At 54.9% G+C, this 18,221-nt stretch overlaps 1 protein-coding gene across 1 annotated transcript; it reads left to right on the top strand.

Moving 5' to 3' along the window:
* Positions 1-1,643: 1,643 nt before the first annotated feature.
* On the top strand, positions 1,644-18,082 carry SRRM3 (serine/arginine repetitive matrix 3). Its single transcript, XM_065732179.1, has 14 exons — positions 1,644-1,867; positions 3,988-4,089; positions 7,528-7,662; positions 7,857-7,937; positions 8,267-8,296; positions 8,606-8,674; positions 8,954-8,989; positions 9,211-9,261; positions 9,369-9,473; positions 9,687-9,858; positions 14,627-14,913; positions 15,509-15,739; positions 16,038-16,175; positions 17,856-18,082. Exons 1-14 carry the CDS (start codon positions 1,644-1,646, stop codon positions 18,073-18,075), a joined length of 1,881 nt encoding a protein of 626 aa, XP_065588251.1. The 3' UTR covers positions 18,076-18,082.
* The last annotated feature ends 139 nt before the right edge of the window (positions 18,083-18,221 follow it).

Raw genomic sequence — 18,221 nt, 5'->3', positions numbered from 1 at the left:
ATTACTGCAGATAATGAAATATTTAACTATCCTGTTTGTTATTGTGGATAGCAGCGAGCCAGGCAGGAAACTGCTGGCTTTTGGGTCAGGCCAGTGGGAATGGAGATGGCGATGGTGTTGAGGATGGGGATTGGGGTTGAGGATGAGGATGGAGGCTGTGGATGGGAATATGGATGGGTTTGGGGATGGGGATGGGGATGGGGATGAAGGCTGCTAAAGAGGCTACAGATGAAGATGAGGCTGAGGATAAGGATGGAGGCTTGGGATGAGCCTGGGGTGCTGCCTCCACTCCAGGCCTTTGTCCAGCACAGCCTTGCTCTCTCACATGGTGGTGGCCAATGACTGGAGGCTGTGGAGGTGACAGTTGCCCTCCTGCAGCATGTCCCAAAGCTGTCCTTTGCTCAGGGTGTTGCTGGAGGTCTCTTTCTGGGGCAAAGGGACACAGACCTGACCGATCCTCCTAGGGATTCTGTCTGCCCCAGTGTATTGTCCCATTGTCCCCATAGGCACAGAATTTCCTCCATTTTCCACCCAGGGCTTTTGCTGGTGGATCTACTTAGCTATTTATAGCAGGATGGTGTTTGCAGATAGTTTTTTCTCTCCCTTTGTTTTCCTGCCTGTGCTGTCACTGAGGCAGGATTGCCGTTATTAGCTATTATGGGGAATATTACTCACGTCTGAGCACTTCCCTCCCTGCCACCCCCAGCCCCTTGTCCTCGGCTGCCTGGGAAAGGCTCCCATGCAAGCCGGGGGGAGGAACTGACCCCAACTGGGCATCCCCAGTCCCACCGCACCAAGCCCTGCTGCACACCCGAGAGTGACCAGTAATGTCTGGGGACCAAAGAGTCCCAAACCCTCTCCCACCACCTCAGAGGGCTTCTGCAGCCAGACTTTTCATACCAGCACTCAACATCAGCACTGAGGGCTGTGCAAAGACACCGAGCTCCATCCACACACAGGGTTATCTCCCACTGGGTACACTTCCCAGTGGATCCAGCCTCCACCACCTCGTAGTCCTTATCTGTAGCTCTGGCAGGCCATTTATCTCCTCTCTCTGTGCACACACTCCTCCCTCTATCAGTCCAGCGACACATCCAGTACATTCTCAAGGTTTTGCAGCAATGAATTTCCTCACTGCTGGGCTAAGGATAAAATGAATTCCCGCTGGAGGAAGCAAGCAGAGGCTGCTGCTGCAGAAAGCATCTGCTTCCTCCCCCTCTCTCCCCCATGGAAGGAGCCCTTTGGTGGAGAAACAATTCCCAGGAGGAAGCTCCCATCGTCCCTGAATTCTTGTCCCTGATGAGAGAAAAGTGGAGTTGTTGAGGAAGAGGGGAACCCAAGCTAACACGGGTGGGTAAATGTGTGTTGACCCATAGGTGACATTTCCATAGAGATCCTGCTGTAACCGTGCTGGTTTCCTTGTGTTTCAGACATAGGAATCAATAGGTTTTAATAATGCAGAAAGGTGCTTGGAGAGCACAAGGATGTTTGTCCCCACTGCTGCTTTCAGCTCCTTTTCCAGCACCTTGGCGAGCTCAGAGCTCCCATGCTCAGTCCCACACCGTGGATGGGTGGTTGTTCAGCCCTGGTGGGTGACCATAGCTCTTTGTCCCCACCAGGTGCTGCGTGCCACCAGCACCACCATGGCTCTCTACAACAATGGGGCCAACGTGCCATCACCCCAAGAAGCCTCCAACGGCTTCTCGCAGCCCGGCGCCTCGGGGACGTGGCACAAAGCTGAGGAGGAGGTGCGGCTGGTGGAGCCCAGCCTGGTGAAGAAGGCTCACCGCGAGATCCTGGACCACGAGCGCAAGCGGCGGGTGGAGCTGAAGTGCATGGAGCTGCAGGAGATGATGGAAGAACAAGGGTGAGTGGTGTGCACCTGGGGCTGATGTGGGGGGGATAAGCCACGACTTGGGACCCCTTCTGAAGTACCCAGATGTGCAAAGCTGGAAGGAAATCTTTGTTCGAGAAGGTTAGCCCATTCTTCTACTAGAATCATAGAACCATTAAGGTTGGAAAAGACCACTAAGATCACCGAGTCCAACTCTTAACCCATCGTCACCGTGCCCACCAGATCACATCCCTCAGTAGAAAATAGCCATGGGCTGGGGGAATGAAGCAGAGCAGTTGTGTTGAGCCCCCATTGCAGTGCTTCAGTTTGTCCCTGCTCTCTTCTCACTCTCCACTTTTGGGACTGAAGCCTGATTGATGGAGCAAATGCTTACGCACGCACAGGGAGACGGGGACTGGGATCAGCTGGGGAGAGGGAAAATGGATTGAGAGGAGCCTTCGCCAAGGCTTTCATTAAGAACACAACTGTGACCTAGAATTAAATTGTCTCACACAGGCTGGAATAATGATTATGCTTAATTTGTCATTATGGAAATAAGTAAGGCTGACCTGGCACCTTGGGGAGCCCAGGTCCTCCTTTTGGGTTCCCGTGCCCTACTAGGATTCCCACTATTAGTAGTAGTGTTACTGCAGTGGGTAGTAACAGTGGGTAGTAACAGCACTGTGATCAGTATTGTTGTTATTGCTGTAATTGCCTTTGCTGTTATTAGAGCTATTAATAATGGTGGTGACGGTGATGCGCTGGAATGATAACATAATTACAGCCATAATCTCGGCCAACCTTGTTAATCCCCCTCTGCGTGGGAGCTCTTCTGGGGGCTGTGGGGGAAGTGCTCTGGGGGGGTTTCTTCCTTGGGGGATTGATCTCCAAGGGCAGGGCCTAGTGGGATCAGGTGCTGTGACAGCAGGGGAGGGTTTCTGGGGGTGTGAGCGTTCCCTTCCACGTGGATGGCTCCTCCTGGTCTGGGTCTGACTGCTGCCCGCTCCAGACTGCCTGCAGGGTTCCTTCTGGCTGGTGCCTGGATTTCTTCTCTGGATAAGAAGCGTCAGCAATTTCTGCTCCCTTCCCCACCCCGTTCTCTGTGTTCAAGGCAAAAAAATCCCTCCATTAGGGTTAGAAGCAGCCACTCTGCAGACAAACCTCGGGTTCCTCTTGCTGCAGGGTGAGTATCCATGACATGCAGGTGCTGAGGTGCAGAGCAGCATTCTGGGGGTGCTGCCTTGTTTTTGGGGTCTCCCAGCCCTGGTGGAGTGCAAGGCAAGGGGAACAACCTGCCTGTTTCACTGCCCTCCTGCTGGGCAGCCCTCACTGGTTGGAGTATTAATGAGTCCATTTCAGTGCAAATGAGCTCATTAATATTAATTCCTCTTTCATTATGGTTGAGCTGTGCACTCGACTGCAGGATGTGGCCCAGGTGCTGCCCCATGCCTCACTCTCCCGGGGACACTGATGGAAGCGTGGTGATTTTCTCCCGTTGACCATTTTCAGCACAGAACCTTCAGCTTTGGGTTCGAGGGGGTGCTCTGTGCCGATGCAGGATGCAGTACGGGGCTGTCCACTGTCACTGATCCTCCCGTGTCTGGGGGACGGCTGGAGCGCAGTGCTTTGCCGCGGCTGTTTGCAGATGCCAGGGACAAAGTGATTAGTGTCTCTCGTTAATAACCCTGCAGTGGCCTGAGTCAGCGTTCGGTGTTAGCGCAGAGCTGGCTCGGCTGCTGGGACGCAGCACAGTGTGGGGACGAGCAAGGGAGGCTCCTGTAGGGATGGAGGAGGGACCTGGCTTCACCGGCTACGAGGACACAAGGACAACCTCATAGTTGTCCTCTTCTTTCACCCTTCCTCTGCTGAGCCCTGACTGGGAAGGGGAAGCAGGACTGAGGGAGTGGATATCACCAGGAGGAAGGTCCTGCTGTCCTCCAGGCCCTGGTGACCATCACAGTGCCACCTTTCCTTCCCAGCCCAATTGGCCACATGCCGCTCCTAAGGGTATGGGAAGTCATCAGCATGTCCCTGTCCTGAGTGCCCCTTTAGGCCATTCACCCTGCTCCTGTCTCAGCTTTTGGAGGGCACACAGTCCCTGGGGAGCTGATGCTGTGATTGTGCCAGCCCTGACTGCATCTCTGCCCATCCAGGTACTCAGAGGAGGAGATCCGGCAGAAAGTGGGGACTTTTCGGCAGATGTTGATGGAGAAGGAAGGCGTGCTCACCAGGGAGGACCAGCACGGGCGCCAAATGTAAGCGAGGCAGCTGTGACTCTGCCCATCTGTGTCCCACATGTTTCTGTCCCAGGGAGATGTGTCCCAGGGAGATATATCCCAGATCATCACTGAGGATGGATGGATGGATATATGGTGGTAGTTGGATAGGTGAATGGGTACAAAGGGTGTCTAGGGGCAGGTTACTGGATGGATGGGTGGATGGATGGATGGTTAGACAATTGGTTGGTTGGTTTATTGGCTAATTGGTTAGTTGGTTGGCTGGAGGCAGATTTTGCCTCTCTGAGGCAGAGTACTACCTCTAAAGAGGTTATTTTGCCCCAGTTCTTTGTCACCCATTGGATGTTCTATAGAGATGCCATTGTTGCAATGCTCCTGTCTCAGATGATGAAACCAAAGCATAGAAAGGCTCACCCTGCCAGCCAAGCAGCCAAGCAAGCTGCAAGTCTGGTGTTCACCGTGGGGTGTGTGTGAGTCCAGCCACTCATGCCCTGCTTCTGCCTGCCTACGGACATTGCTGAGGTCACTGGAGCAGAATAAAGCACCAACTCGGTCCCATGTGATGTTCAGGCCATGCCTCACCTCTGCCCACTCTTGCTGGGTCGGTTGCTTCTCCTGCTTTCTCCAGGGCTGAAATCACAGCTTCTCTGTCTGGGCAAAGAAACCTCCTCACAAGGATCTGCCCCGGTTTCATGCTGATTTATTGGTGTGATGCTTAATGGCCCAGACAGCATGGCTGGCCCGGCGCACACCATCTATCAGCCTGGAAACCAGGTCACTTGGGACAGGAATAGATGCTGCAGGTCCACTGAATATTAATGCTTCATTAGGGTCAGGAAATCAGGGCGAGGGGGAGGCGGGGAAGCCACTGTATAGGGAACAGCCTTCCTCTGCCAGCAGCCACCTAGCAGGACCATGGCTCAGCTGTGCCCAGCCCCACTTGGGGTGCGTGTACTCACCCCCATCCCAGGGAGTATACAGGGTTTTTCTTCAGGCAGGTGGGAAAACCAAGGCGTGGGGTAAACCAACCTGCCCAGGTCACTCAGGCAGTAGAGCATCCTATTGACATGTTAACAAGTGGCCTTTGCCTGCAGAGCACAAGTCATCTCCAGAGCATCTTCCCAGGGGAGGCTGCCCATCTCATTAGGGCCGGTTTTTAATGAGGGGGAAGCCAGAGGTGTGTCAAGGGTACCCCAGAGTGGCTGTCACCTTTCCCTGCTTGCAGGCTTGCTTTGGAAGGGTAAGCATTAGATTAGCCCTTGGGCTATAAATAATAGTGCTGAGTTGGAAGGTCTCAAAGCAAGAGATTGCAAGGAGTGTACAACCAGGAGGTGCTGGGAGGAGGGAGGCACGCGTGGGTCCGAAGGAGGTGGTGCTCCATGTGATGGGGATGTGACATGTGGAAGTCCCTGCTGAAGGATAGCCTGAGTGGCAAAACTCTGTGTTCCTTGAAGATATACCAGTGCTTTAATGAACACCCACTGCCTTTGTGATGGCCTGGATGAGCTCTGAGCGCACTTACCTTGTGTGCCAGTCTTGTTCCAACACCTTCCTGGCCCATGTTTCTGAACCAGCTGCTCTCTTTTCAAAGTACATGCAAAAGCTCAGCATTGTCTGCAGAAATCCCCAGGGGAAACTGAGGCAACAAGCAGAGCCATGACCAGCTGAGCCCCAGCTTGCTGTCTGTGCCCTCCCTGCTCCTGTCTGTGCGTGCACAGCCTGCTCCTGGCAGAGGAACTGCTTGATGGACAGGCTGGTAGGCTTAAAAAGAAACGCAGGCATGTGTCAGGAGAGGAGGTGTAACTGGAGCAGCACGAGCTGGTCCCGAGCTGCTGAGCACAGCTGATGGGCGATGTGCTGGCAGCAGTCTGCAGTGTGCAGTGTGTGGTCCAGCACTGGTGAGGTGTCATGCTTCTGCCCATCAAGCAGAAAGTCCAACAAAAGCTAACTCAGTTTGCTCAGCTCTCTTTTTTTCTTCATCCTTTCCATGGTTTGGTTGTTGTTTGAAAGGCTTTTTCATGGTAAAGTTGGATCAAAATTCAAGGGACTGCACTTCCTCTGCTGCCAGTGTCCAGGGTGGGACATGGGGAGGAACCTAGGTTGGGACATTCAGCTAAGAAGCATGATTCCTAGTGCAAAATATCCTCTGGGAGGCAGGAACATGGGTTCTTTTGATGATGGCACCATCCAGTGTGGTGTCTTCCAGAGCACCTGGAGTCTCCTTGATTGCCCTGTCCCTACCAAGATGCAATCATGGAATCACAGAATCATTTGATTTGGGAGGGACCCTTTAAGATGGACTGCCATCTGCAGGTGCCACTGCTAGGAAATGTTCCCTCAGGGCTTGTGGTTTTCCTGCTCTGTCTTCCTTTCCCAGTGTCTGTCACCAAGCTCCCAGGCCCCACGGCAGCATTCTGAGCTCAGGAGTTCATCACCTACCGCACATCCTCACTGTTTCCACTGCCACTCCTCAGAGGGATGGATGCTGTTCCCTTGAGGTCCCCAGGGGCTTTGGGGCTGATGGCAGAGCCGGGAGCGGTGTGAGGTGGGGGCAGCAATGGGAGATGGGCATGGCCCCCCCGCTCGCTGAGTCCAGCCCACAGCCCTGGTAGTCAATGGCAACCTCCTGTCCGTTTCCATGGCAGCAGGAAAATTAATGCCGATGAAGCCGCTCAAGTGGAAGAGGAGACCCCGGTGGTTTGGGCCTGATGTCCCCTCCTCCCTCACCCTGGTTGTCCTGGGGGACATCACCCATCACCTCCTGTGCCAAGCCCGTGGCAGGTCGGGCGCTGGCCCCAAAGTCTGGATGGATCATCCCAGGCAGCTCCTGCCGACGGCGGATAATCCCCGGTCTTCCACCAGCTCTGCTCGCCCTAATCCTGTCCCCGCCACCGACCTGAGCTGACCCCGCTGGCAGCACCCGCTCAGCCCCCACTCTGCCTCGTGAGGCAGCAAAGGGATTCTGAGTGATGACCCCGAGGATGTCCCTGTGCATCCCGGTGTGACACACTGTAGGGGCGGGTGCTGTAGGAGGACCCCACAGAGACCTCCGCTGTGTGCTGGTGATACGCATGGGAATGGCGAGCGCTGGGTGATGGCAGAATGATTCGGGTTGGAAAAGACCTCTCAGATCCCCAAGTCCAAACTCAACCCACCCCACCGTGCCCACTGGCTGCATCTCTCAGTGCCACATCTCCATGGTTCTGGAGCACCTCCAGGGAGGGTGACACCCCCACCTCTCTGGGCAGCTGTGCCACTGCAGCACCACTCTGAGAATAATTTTTTCCTAATACCCAAGGTCACCCAAGAGGAGGTGACAGAGCCAGTTCTCCTTTACCCCATGTGCCAACAGCAGTGCCACCAGGCTGCTGCCCTCTCCCCCAGCCCCAGTTCAGCCTCGCCACACTCCTCTCTGCTGTCAGACTCCCGAGTTTCCTGTGTTCCCTTCTTCACCAGAGTGATAGAAAACCACCACGGCCTGGATGGAGAGGAGTACACCGTGCAGTACCCCGAGTACAGCGAGGGCTGCCTGCTGCAGTGTGACTGCTCAGCTGAGTGCTACCGTGACGACAGCAGCCACCGAGAGTACAGGTCTGGGCAGGGGGCTTTGGGGGTGTCCCCAGTGGGAGGTGGCAGCTCTGTGTCCCCGTATTAAATGCATGCATGGTCTTCTGACACTGTTCCTCGGCACAGCCACACTGAACTCGAGGTCAGGGCGTGATGGGCACGGTGACATCGGCCATGGCGTGGTGGTTTTCTTCTCTCACCCCAACCCTTTCCTGCAGGCTGAAAAGACGATCGAGCAGCTCCACCTCCCCACCTCCCAAGAAGAAAAAGAAAAAGAAATCAGGTCACCGCCGGAGCCGGTGAGTCCTCACTGGTCCCTGCGCTGTCCCCTATACAGGGAGAGTTCAACCCTGTGTCCCTTCCCTGCCCAACCCTTCCCAGCCTCTGTAGATCCAGGGAGCATCTAAAGGACTTTTGGTCCCTGTGCTGATACACCCTGAATCCTGGTTGCCCACCCCAGCATTGGTTAGCAGTGTTGGGCTCAATCAAGGCATTCCCATGTTCTTGGTGGGAAGAACCTGCATGTGGCACTGGGCAGGATTTGGTCCCCTTCCCATTTTGTACGTCCTGGCATGGTGGGAGGATGCTGTCCTTAATAACCTTTTCTTTTCTGCCTTCCCTGCGGCAGCAAAAAGAGGAAACCCGGTTCGGAGCGCAGGTGAGTGTCCCGTTCTCAAATCCCAGCAGCAGTCAGCTGCTCTCATCTCCTGCTGGAGACAGCGAAGCCCACGAGGTGGCAATGGGACACAGCGGGATCTGCCTGCCCTGGCTGCAGGGTGAACCCGGAGCCCTTCTGCCAAACGCTCTTTTCTGTCCCCTGAAGAAATCATTTCCTTGCAATATTTGTGCATCCTGGGGGGTGTGCAGGGAAGTGAGGTGCCGATGGGTTGTGGGGATGGGGCTCCCTTGGGTCAGCGGGGATGGGGTTCAGGGTCCCACCCCATGGACACCACTTTTCCTCCTGCAGCTGTGACAGCTCTTCCCCGATTCGCAAGGAGAAGAAAAAGAAGACTGGAAAGAAGCACAGACGTGACAGGTGAGATGGACACCTCCTCCAGGGCTGGGGGCAGCTTCAGGGAGGGCTTGTGAAACCCATAGGCTGGGCAAGGTAGCAATGAGTATAGGGTTGGGTGTCCTTTCAAGGGACAGAGTGTTCCCCAAACCATGGGCTGTCACCTCCCCACAGCCAGGAGAGCCATCCCAGTTGCTCCTGTGACCTCATCTCCATCATCCATCCCCGGGCACTGCCCGTCCCTCACTTCTTGTCATCTAGCTCCACGTGCCTCCCTCATCTCTGCTTCCTCTTCATCCTCAGGTCTGAGTCGGGCTCTAGGAAGAAGAGAAGACACAGGTGAGGGTGAAGGCTGCCAGGAGCCACACCGCTGCCACCCATATCATTCCCCTCAACCCAACACTGATTGTCACCATGGAGCTGACAAGGGGCCACCCTATGCTCTGGGTGTGCGTTGGCCATGGCTCAGCACAGTGACCCATTGCAACCAGGTGCCAATCAGGTCTGGGGAAGCCCCCGCATCCCATCTCTGCCCTTTCACCTCTCTGCCCTCCCCACAGGTCCCGCAGCCCCAGAAACAAACGGAAAGAGAAAAACAAAGAGCGCAAGAGGTGAGGTGCTGCGAGCGGGCGGCCGGCAGGCTGCGTGCCCCTCAGTGCTCACATGTGCCTGCTGTGGGGCTCAGCCTGCCCGTCGGCCCTGCCTCTCATCCCCACAGGTCCCGCAGCGCGTCGCCAGCCTGGCGGTCGCACCGGCGCAGCAGCTGCAGCTCACACAGCGCTTCTCTCTCGTCCGACTACAGAAACTCCAAATCCCCCAGCAGGTAGGAGCACCCTTGGGTGTGGTGCCCCCACGGTGGGGTCCTCTATGGGAACAGAAGGGTACTGCAGCACAGGGGATGCTCTAAGGGGTCGGGAAGACAGCAGTGGGGATTCAAAGCGAAATCTCAACTTAGGGAAGAGCGCAAAACCCAGTGTTGAGTGCCAGTGTTACGCTGGCACGTGGATGAGGATGTGCCATGCGCCGTGCCCCACAGGCTAAGCCCCAAGCACCGTGAGGACGGCCCCAAGGGCAACAGCGCCCGCTCCAGCCGCAGCCCGTCCTCCTCCTCACCGCGCCGCTCGGCCTCGCCGCACCAGAACGGGCACAAGGGCAGCGCCCAGAATGGCCGCCACAGCCACGGCCCCGCGCTCGAGGAGACAACGGATGTACGTAGGCTTTTCTTGCACCACGGTTCGCTGCCCTCTCCTCCTCTTCCTCCTCCCTTTGCAGGAACCCCTCGCCTTGGCTCTCCTCTCCCCTCCTTCCCCATCTCACGATAACGGACAGACTGGTGGGGACACCGGGTGCTAGCCGTACCCGTCCCTGTGTGCACACGTTCCCCCCAGCCCTGGGGTGCTGGTCCATCTCCTGTGGGCAGGACCCCCCGGCCCTGTGTCTCCCCCTCCATGGCCGTTCTGTGGATGTCACACCCTGAAGTGGCTCAGCAGGGCCACTGTTGGGAGTGGAGAGCTCCCAGATGGCCAAAAAATAGGTAAAAACGGAAAAGTCTTATTTCCTTGCCACCTCCAGCCCATCCCAGTGCAGCATCCCAGCACCACTCTGTGTGCCCAGACTGGGGACTGCTGTATGTTTGGGAGAAGGCATGGAGTGGGGCTTGGGGCTAAGTGCTAAGATTTTGGGCATCCTGGGTCCCCATGATGGGTGACAGTGGGTCCGATTGTCCAAGAGTCCCAGCAAAACCCCTCTGTGCAGGGGCTTGTCCCCACAATGGGATGAGAGGACCAGCCCCAGTTTAACCAGTAATGAAGCATCTCTCCACATTCTTCTTTGCTGTTTGGGGTGCGGGTGCCAAGGAGCCCCCGCCCCGGGCACCCCGCATCACCCACACCACACGAGTTCCCTTGGCTCCCCACCTCTGGAGGGGACTTTTCTCCGACAACTTTTCTCTCTTTCTCTCTCTCTTTCTCTCTGTTTTTGTTCTCTTTGTTTTTGTTATTTTTCTTTTCTTTTAAATCCCATCTGTGTTTTTCTTTAGCCTCCCATTTGAAAAAAAACCCAAACGGTAATATACAATTCCATTTCTTGCTCAGCAGAAGCAGGGAAGAGGGGGAGGGAAGGGCAATGAAACCACGCTTTTTCCCCCCCCTCATTTTAGTTTCCTTTATCATGATTTATTTTCTTTTCCTTCGTAACGTACAGAAATGCAAACAATATATATATCTTATTTTATTTCCCCTGTCGTCGTCGTGTTGTTCTAGAATTTTTTGCTTTTGTGTGTATTGATGTGGAGAAGAAAAAAAAAACAAAAAAATCAACAACAACAACAACAAAAAGCAGATGTGTTTTCTAAAATATTGACAGCCGTTGAACATTGTACCTCCATTCTCTATATTTTGAACGAGGGCTTTAAAAGGGAAGATAAGCAAGCAGCTGTGAGCTGCCAGTTGCCCTTGGCCTCCATGATTTGGCCGCGGCCCCGCTGCCTCCCGGCAGCTGTCCGTGGTGCTGGCGGGGGTCCCCTCCCCATGTGTAACCCCAGCAGGATGGGCCACGGGGCCGTGATGTCCACCAACCCTTGACCCCCTCTCAGCCACCCCATGCCGTGATGCTGCCGTACTGCATCCCGAGCACCCCAACATCCTGAGCATCCTTCCAGGAGCGGCAGGGCTGAGCACCTGGCCTCCCCCGCAAGCTCTCCAAAGCCACTCGACTCAGCTTGTTTTTTCCCCATCTCTGTGCCCAGGCCAGCACCGTGGGCTCCCCAGGCAAGGTGCTGTGTGATGTTGACTTCCCTTTTAAATTCCCTGTCCCATCTCCATCCATCCTCGCCTCCAGCTGCCTCCCCATCCTCCTCGTGCTCGTTCCTTCCTCCCCATCTCTCCCTCCTCCTCCTCACCTCACTCTCTCACCTGCACACACTCTCTGTAACTGATTTCTCTCTGGTTTAATTTGGGCCAGTGCCGACCCGACCCTCCAGGCCTCCACCTGTCCTCGTCCATCCGCTCCCCTTGCATGTTGTTTGGGATTTGGTCGTGTCCAGCAGCCACTCTTCAAACCGAATTGCAGTGCTGCTGTCTAGGGGCTGGGTTACACACAAAGCTGGCAAACCCGCTGCGGCCGCAAAAGCCACGGGCTTTCCAATTAAGCAAAACGACAAAAAAGCAAACAAAAGATGCAAACAAGACCAATTATATATTAAAAACTCTAAGCAAAGCAAACTTGATTAGCAAAGGGGTCTAAATCACATTACTAAAGAGTCATTGTCTTTTTCCCATTCTGCACTCCAAATGTGGAGATTATTGTTTTCTTTTTTATTATTGCATTCCTGTCACTGCCAATTCAGAAGGTAGGTATTTCGTCCACCTCTGCACGTTCACTTCTGCAGATGAGCCTGTTGAAAAGCACCGTAGCTTGATTTAATGTTATTTTCTCTTTCTTACTTTCTTTCTTTCTCTTTCTTACTTTCTTTCTCTCTTTCTCTCTCTTTTTTTCATTTTGTCTCTTTTTGGTGGCTATATATGATTTTTTTTTCGATTTGTATGGTTTTTCCCAGTTAGCTGCAAAGCCATGCTCTTCTCTTACGTTCTTTTTTATTATTATTATTTTGCCCTGTCCATGTAATATTTTTTCTTTCTTTCTGCCTTTTCTCTTTTCCTCGTTCCGTTGGTAGAATGCATTTCTGTGTGTTTTAGCCCTCCGAGTTTGTGTTTGTTCCCACAAATGGTACAGTCACGTTGGGTCGGGCTGAGTTCCCCCTTGCTTCCTTAGGGGCTGGATAATGAGATCGAGTGCAATTAGCAGAAATAGAGGCAACGAGCAGCAGGCACATCCCAGTGTGTGCGAAGGATTTATGGGGCTGTGGGTGTTTTGGGGAGGGAGGAAGAGCCAGCAAGTGAGAAACTGGGGGAGGTTGGGTGTTTTTGCCCCTCCTGGGACTTTGTTGTGGTAGTGAGCCAGAGGGTTCTGGGGAGAGCACTGGGGGTTGTGGAGATATCCTGAGATGTTCTATGCCCAGAACAAGCACCATGGAGGTGTTTTCCCTATGGAACTGGACCTTTGCAAAGGATTTATTTGGATCTTCCTTATTTTTTCTTCCAAAAAAAGCCCCCTCTGCCCTCCCCATCCCTCTTCCCATGTTGTGGATATGGACACCATATCCCCACGGCATGGATGGCAAATGTGGGAATGCCGCTCTTGTGGGGCGGTCCCATCACTCTGTCTTTCTCTCTCTTTTCTCCTTCTCCACTTGGATTTTATCCTGGATGTGGGGCTGGGGTGCAGCCACGGCCCCATCCCTGTGTGGATGCTGATGGTGGGGCATCCATCGCCACCCTCCTCATTTCACTTGGGGCCCTGCTGCTATAGAGTTTGCAGGTGCTGGCTTGGACCCCTTGTCCATAGGAACGAGGGAGCAGTGGGGATGTGCCACCAGCAGGGTGGTGGCCTTGCGTCCTTTTGACAACATCTTCCTTGAGGGCCTGTGGTACATCATCCACTTCTCTTTTGGTGGAGAAAAGCAGCACTTAGGATTAACCACACTTGAGGCAAAGGGATGGTGGAGAAATGAGGTCAACGGCCGCCCCAAGGGCAGTGGCACCTCACAAATCCTCTTAAGCCCCATCAGATCACACAGGATTTACCCTCCATGGGCATCAGGGGCTGATGGAGTGGGGGAGACCCCCCCAAACCTCCCCATAGCCTGGTCCGGTTGGGGTGATCACCACGCTGGTGGCCCCATGTCACTGCTGGGTAGCCAGGATGGGTCCCCCCACGCCCGGTGTTGGAGCATAGCAAAGGGAGTTGTTTTGTTTTATTTCTCTCCTCTCTTTGTCTCTGTCTCTCCTCCTCTCTCTCTCTTTCTTTCTCTCTTGCATTTTTGTGAATCTAATGATGCACTTATATTGCCCCGCTTTTCCCTTCTCTTCATACCTTACCTACTAAAGGAGGAAATGCCACTTTTTTGGTAAGTGGATGTTAACCAAGAGGGACTTAAAAAAAAAAAAAAAAGCATATAATGGAAAAAAAAAAAAAGGAAGCAGAAATCAAAGTCTGTGTTGAGTGCTGATGAGGACTTAGCAGTTCCCTGCAGAGTCACAGCTAACAGATCAATGCGTATCCCAGGAAGAGTTCAGAGACATTCATTTATCTCAGTAACGATGACATTTGTGAAGTTTTGGTTTGGTTTTCCTTTGATTTCGATGTTTTCTTCTTTCTTTCGGTTTCTTTTTCCCTTCTCTCCCCTCGCCCCCTGACTCCCTGCCTTGCCCTCCATCGTTGCTCTGTGCCGTCTTCCTCGTTTCTTGATTTGTTTTGAACCAAAAGCCGTACTATCTATAAACCTACGCATATATAAACATTATAGATCTCTATATATGTGCATGCCTCTGTGTGAGCAGCCCTCCCGCCCCGCGCCCACCCAACCCCTCACCTGTTTGGTTCCCCCCGCTCTCCCTCAGCTCACTCTGACTTACTCTCTCCCTTTCTCCCTTCCTCTCATCTTTTCTTTTTTTGTTTTCCTCGTTTTCCTCAGTTGGTTTGGGTTTTCCTCCCCTTTTCCTTCCACCTCTCTTGGTCAGGTTGGGCGGGCGCTGGGTTTGCTTTCTCTCCAGGTGTCCGGGGGGTCGTTTCTTTCCCTTTGAGTTCTCCCTCCCCAATGACTTTGGGTTTCTTGGATTATTTTTTTTTTCTCGTCTCCCCCACCCGACCCCTCTTTGTTTCTTTGTTTTTCGTTGACAATTATTATATTTTTTTTTGCGTTTTGCATGCGGAGGTTTGCATGACCCACGTTGTTGAGGGCGAGAGGCTGAGGAAGGTGCAGGGTAGCATCTGTGTAGCCTGCCTTAATGCTATGTGCGTTGACGTTGTGCACCGAGCCCCAGCCTGGCGCGCCCCACTGAAGACCGCTTTCTCCTTCTTTCTTCTCTTCCCCCCTCTGCCTGTCCCCCCTCTCTCTGTCTCTCTTCCCCCTGCCAGAGGCCAGCCTCACCGTCCCCCTCTCCGCGGCCTCGCGGCAGGACGGATCTGCCGTCCCCTCGCAGCCGGGGTGGCCGTCATGGAGCCCGCTCGCCCTCGCTGGAGCGAGCCAAGCACGGCCACCGGCACCGCTCCCGCTCTGCCTCGCCATCCCGACACCGTGGCCAGGGCCCCCGCCTGCCGGCCCCGGCTGGGCTCAGCCCCACTGGCTACAGCAGTGACTCAGAGGGCTCGGCGTGCTCCCACCCACTCGGCCCTGACAGGACCCACGGTGCCCACGCTAAGAAGTAAGAGCTCTCTGGGTGCCATCACATAGGAGACATGGATGTCTGGGATGTCCTGATGCCATCCGGGTGTGGGATGTGCTCCAAGTTTGGGGTGGGTGGCTGTTGGGTTGTTGTGCTGTTGGAATGTGATCCCAGCAGGGATGGGTGAGCCCCACAGTGCCCACATGGCTCTGTGGGATCACGGAGAATCGGGTTGGATGTCAGGAAAAGGCTCTTCACCAAGAGGGTGGCCAGGAGCTGGAACCAGGGCGGGGGTCCCAACCCTGAGCTGGTGGAGCTCGAGCAGCGTTTGGACAGTGCTCTCAGACATATGGTTTGATTGTGGGTGGTCCTGTGTGGAGCCAGGTGTTGAACTCCATCGTCCTGATGGGCTCCTTCCAACTCAGGATATCCTATAATTCTATCCAGCATGGCATGGGACCAGATGGCCTCTGAGGGTCCCCTCCATCAAACAGTACTATAATTCCGTGATAATCAGAGTGGTGTGGGATCTACGCTGGTGCGTAGGGCTCACGGGGGACAACCCAAAGCTTGCAGAAGGAAAGGAACCACGGTGAAGACAACCCTGCAACGTTGTCCCCTCTGTGCCCCGCAGGGGGAAGGAGAGGCACCACCGTGGCCGTCCCAACAGCAGCTCGGAGTCATCGGCGAAGCACTCTCGGCACGGAGCCTCGGAGCGCAGGAAGAGCCCCTCGCACAGCACGGGGCACCGCAGCACGTCCTGGAGCTCCAGCTGCTCCCTCTCCAAGTCCCGCTCCCGCTCACGGGACAAGCGGGCAGCACGCACCCGCAGCCGCTCTCCCTCACAGAAGAAAACTGCCAGCAGGTCAGGTGTGGGGCACGGCTGGCTTGAGGTCTTGAGGGATGGGCAGTGGTGGCAAGCAGAGCCTGGGGGCCCCATAGATCCCTGTGCTGCCAGGTGTGTCCTCGCTCCGAGGCTGCAGTGCAATGTGCATGGCTTGCATGTCCCATCACTTAGGACAGCCTCAAAAGTACCTTCAGTGGGCACCCGCAGCTGAGAATGGGGTTCCTGCCCTCCAAGTTTTGGGGAGGGGCTTTACCTGCCCCACACAGATGCCATGTGGCTCCTCGTGCCTCTAATGCTCCTCCTTGTGTTGGTGTAGAGAGAAAGACAGTGAGCCCCGAACACGCCACAGTGACCCAGACCCTGCTCGGGCCCGGCGCCGCTCCCGGAGCTACTCCCCAATCAGGAAGAGGAGACGTGACTCCCCCAGCTTCATGGAGCCCAGGAGGATCACCAGGTGGGTTCCAGCGTGAAGTCTGTGCATGGTCTGTGTCCAGATTGTGCTCCAAAGGGCAGGTGGGTGGAGGGAGGGAGGGAGGGAGGGGTGAGCAGATGGTTGGATGGAAGGATGGTTGGATGATAGGATGGTTAAATGATTATATGGATGGATAGATGGAAGGCAGGAAGGAAAGATCGTAGAATCATAAATGGTTTGGGTTGGAAGGGACATTTATGATCATCTAGTTTCAACCCCCTGTTACAGGCAGGGACACCTCCCTCTAGACCTGGTTGCTCAAAGCCCCATTCAGCTTTCAAGATGGATAGATGGTTAAATGGAAGGAAGGAAGAGAAGATTGGATGGATGGATGGATGGATGGATGGATGGATGGATGGATGGATGGATGGATGGATGGATGGATGGATGGATGGATGGATGGATGGATGGATGGATGGATGGATGAAAGTGTGGCTGGACAGGTAGATGGACAAGCAGCTGTAAGGATAGCTCATAACCCTAAGGATGAATGAAGAGCGAAGCAGACTGGCCCAGATGGATAGCCAGACTGCCTCCAGTACTACGTTCTTCTGTCTCTTCCCATTTGCAGACAGAAAATAAGAATAATTTTACTCTATATGTGTATATTCCAGCAAGAAGTCCAGCCCCAGTGCATATGTGCCCTCTAAATGCAGTTTTCTCCTCCTTGAGATCCTATTGACTCAGGATGCCAGGCTCTAAGACAGGCAATATTTAGTGCCAGACAAAACACTGTGTGCATATATAGCACCTCGTTAGCATGCAGTGCTGGTGGCATTAGCAGCACTGAGCTGAGATTACCTCGTTTCTGACCTATTTGTCTCCTTGCTATCAGGGTCTGAGCATGGAGCTGGCTGGATCTTCAGCCACTGGCTCTTGCTCATGATGGGAGGGTTTTTGATTTCTCCTGGACAGGCCTGAAGTTGTAAGAGAAGACAAGAGAAGTACAGCTCATATCAGCCAGCTCTGCTGTTCTGACCATGTTCCCTCCCCCCCCTAAAGCCAGAATCCCTCAGGGCTGCACGGCTGCCGGTGTGTGGCCCAGCAGATGACATCTTTATGGCACCATGTGCCACCTCCCGTGCCCTTCCTCCTCCCTCAGTGATGCCAATGTCTCCTTTTCCATTTCATCCCAAGGTTCCTCTCGGAGAGCACCGCCGCCTGCCTGGCTCCCAGGGTAACCTCTCCCCTTCCTCCTCCTCTTCCTCCCAGACCCCTCCAATCTGTGCGTCTCTCTCCGGTCCCACTAACACTGCTCACCGCTGTGTAGGGCTGGGACAAGGGGGCAAGGACTGAACTGCTGTGTTTTGGGGACCTGCAGGGCTCCAGGCTCAGCACCATGCACCGCTCCGGATGTCACTGCCCCATAGGAGCCGGTGTGGGTCAGAGCTCAGGCAGCCTGACGCTGGCTAATCCCTAACATCTCTTTTTCAGCAGCTTTCACTCTTTGGTGGCTGGGAAAACACAAAAGCCACATTAACCCGCTCACTTTCTGTCCTCGGCGCTGCCTAATCCAGGACTAACACCCGGGGGGAACAGGGGAGGAGGGAAGGGGACGGGGGACCGCGTGCTCACTGAGGCAGAGGTTGGGCTGCTGCTCCCCCACCCCTTCCCCATCCTACACACCCGGACTGTGACTGAGTTTCCCTTTTCCCTCCGCAGCGCTCGCAAGCGTCCCATCCCCTACTACCGCCCCAGCCCCTCGTCCTCCAGCTCGCTGAGCACCTACTCGTACAGCCGCAGCCGCAGCCGCAGCTATGACACCTACAGCACCAGCCGCAGCCGCAGCCGGACTCGCAGCCCCCCCAGCCGCTCGCGCAGCCCCCCCAGCCGCAGCCCCAGCTACAACAGCCGCAGCAGCTCCGAGAGCGCTGGCTTCTGAGCCCTCCCCCCCCCCACCAGGAGCCTCCATCCCACCCCACCCCAGGAGCAGGGGATTGCCAAGGATGGACCAAGTGTGTGTGTGTGGGCGAGGGATGACCCTGAGCCTGTGGGGTATTTGGGGGTTGGGAGGTGGGGTTGGGGGGT

This window comes from Cyrtonyx montezumae, unplaced genomic scaffold (genome assembly GCF_038088225.1).
Source record: "Cyrtonyx montezumae isolate F1298 unplaced genomic scaffold, pur_monq_1.0 scaffold_15, whole genome shotgun sequence".
NCBI classification, from domain to species: domain Eukaryota; kingdom Metazoa; phylum Chordata; class Aves; order Galliformes; family Odontophoridae; genus Cyrtonyx; species Cyrtonyx montezumae.
The sequence above is the reverse complement of the archived record's forward strand: the minus strand, read 5'-3'. Positions and strand labels throughout refer to the sequence as shown.

What these genes read in the sequence shown, in the direction of transcription:
- SRRM3 (XM_065732179.1), top strand. Translation starts at nt 1,644, where the DNA reads ATGGCTCTCTACAACAATGGGGCCAACGTGCCATCACCCCAAGAAGCC. An exon ending in GACCAGCACGGGCGCCAAAT is followed by an intron (nt 4,090 to 7,527) that starts GTAAGCGAGGCA and finishes CTTCTTCACCAG; the next exon opens with AGTGATAGAAAACCACCACG. An exon ending in GAGCCCAGGAGGATCACCAG is followed by an intron (nt 16,176 to 17,855) that starts GTGGGTTCCAGC and finishes TTCCCTCCGCAG; the next exon opens with CGCTCGCAAGCGTCCCATCC.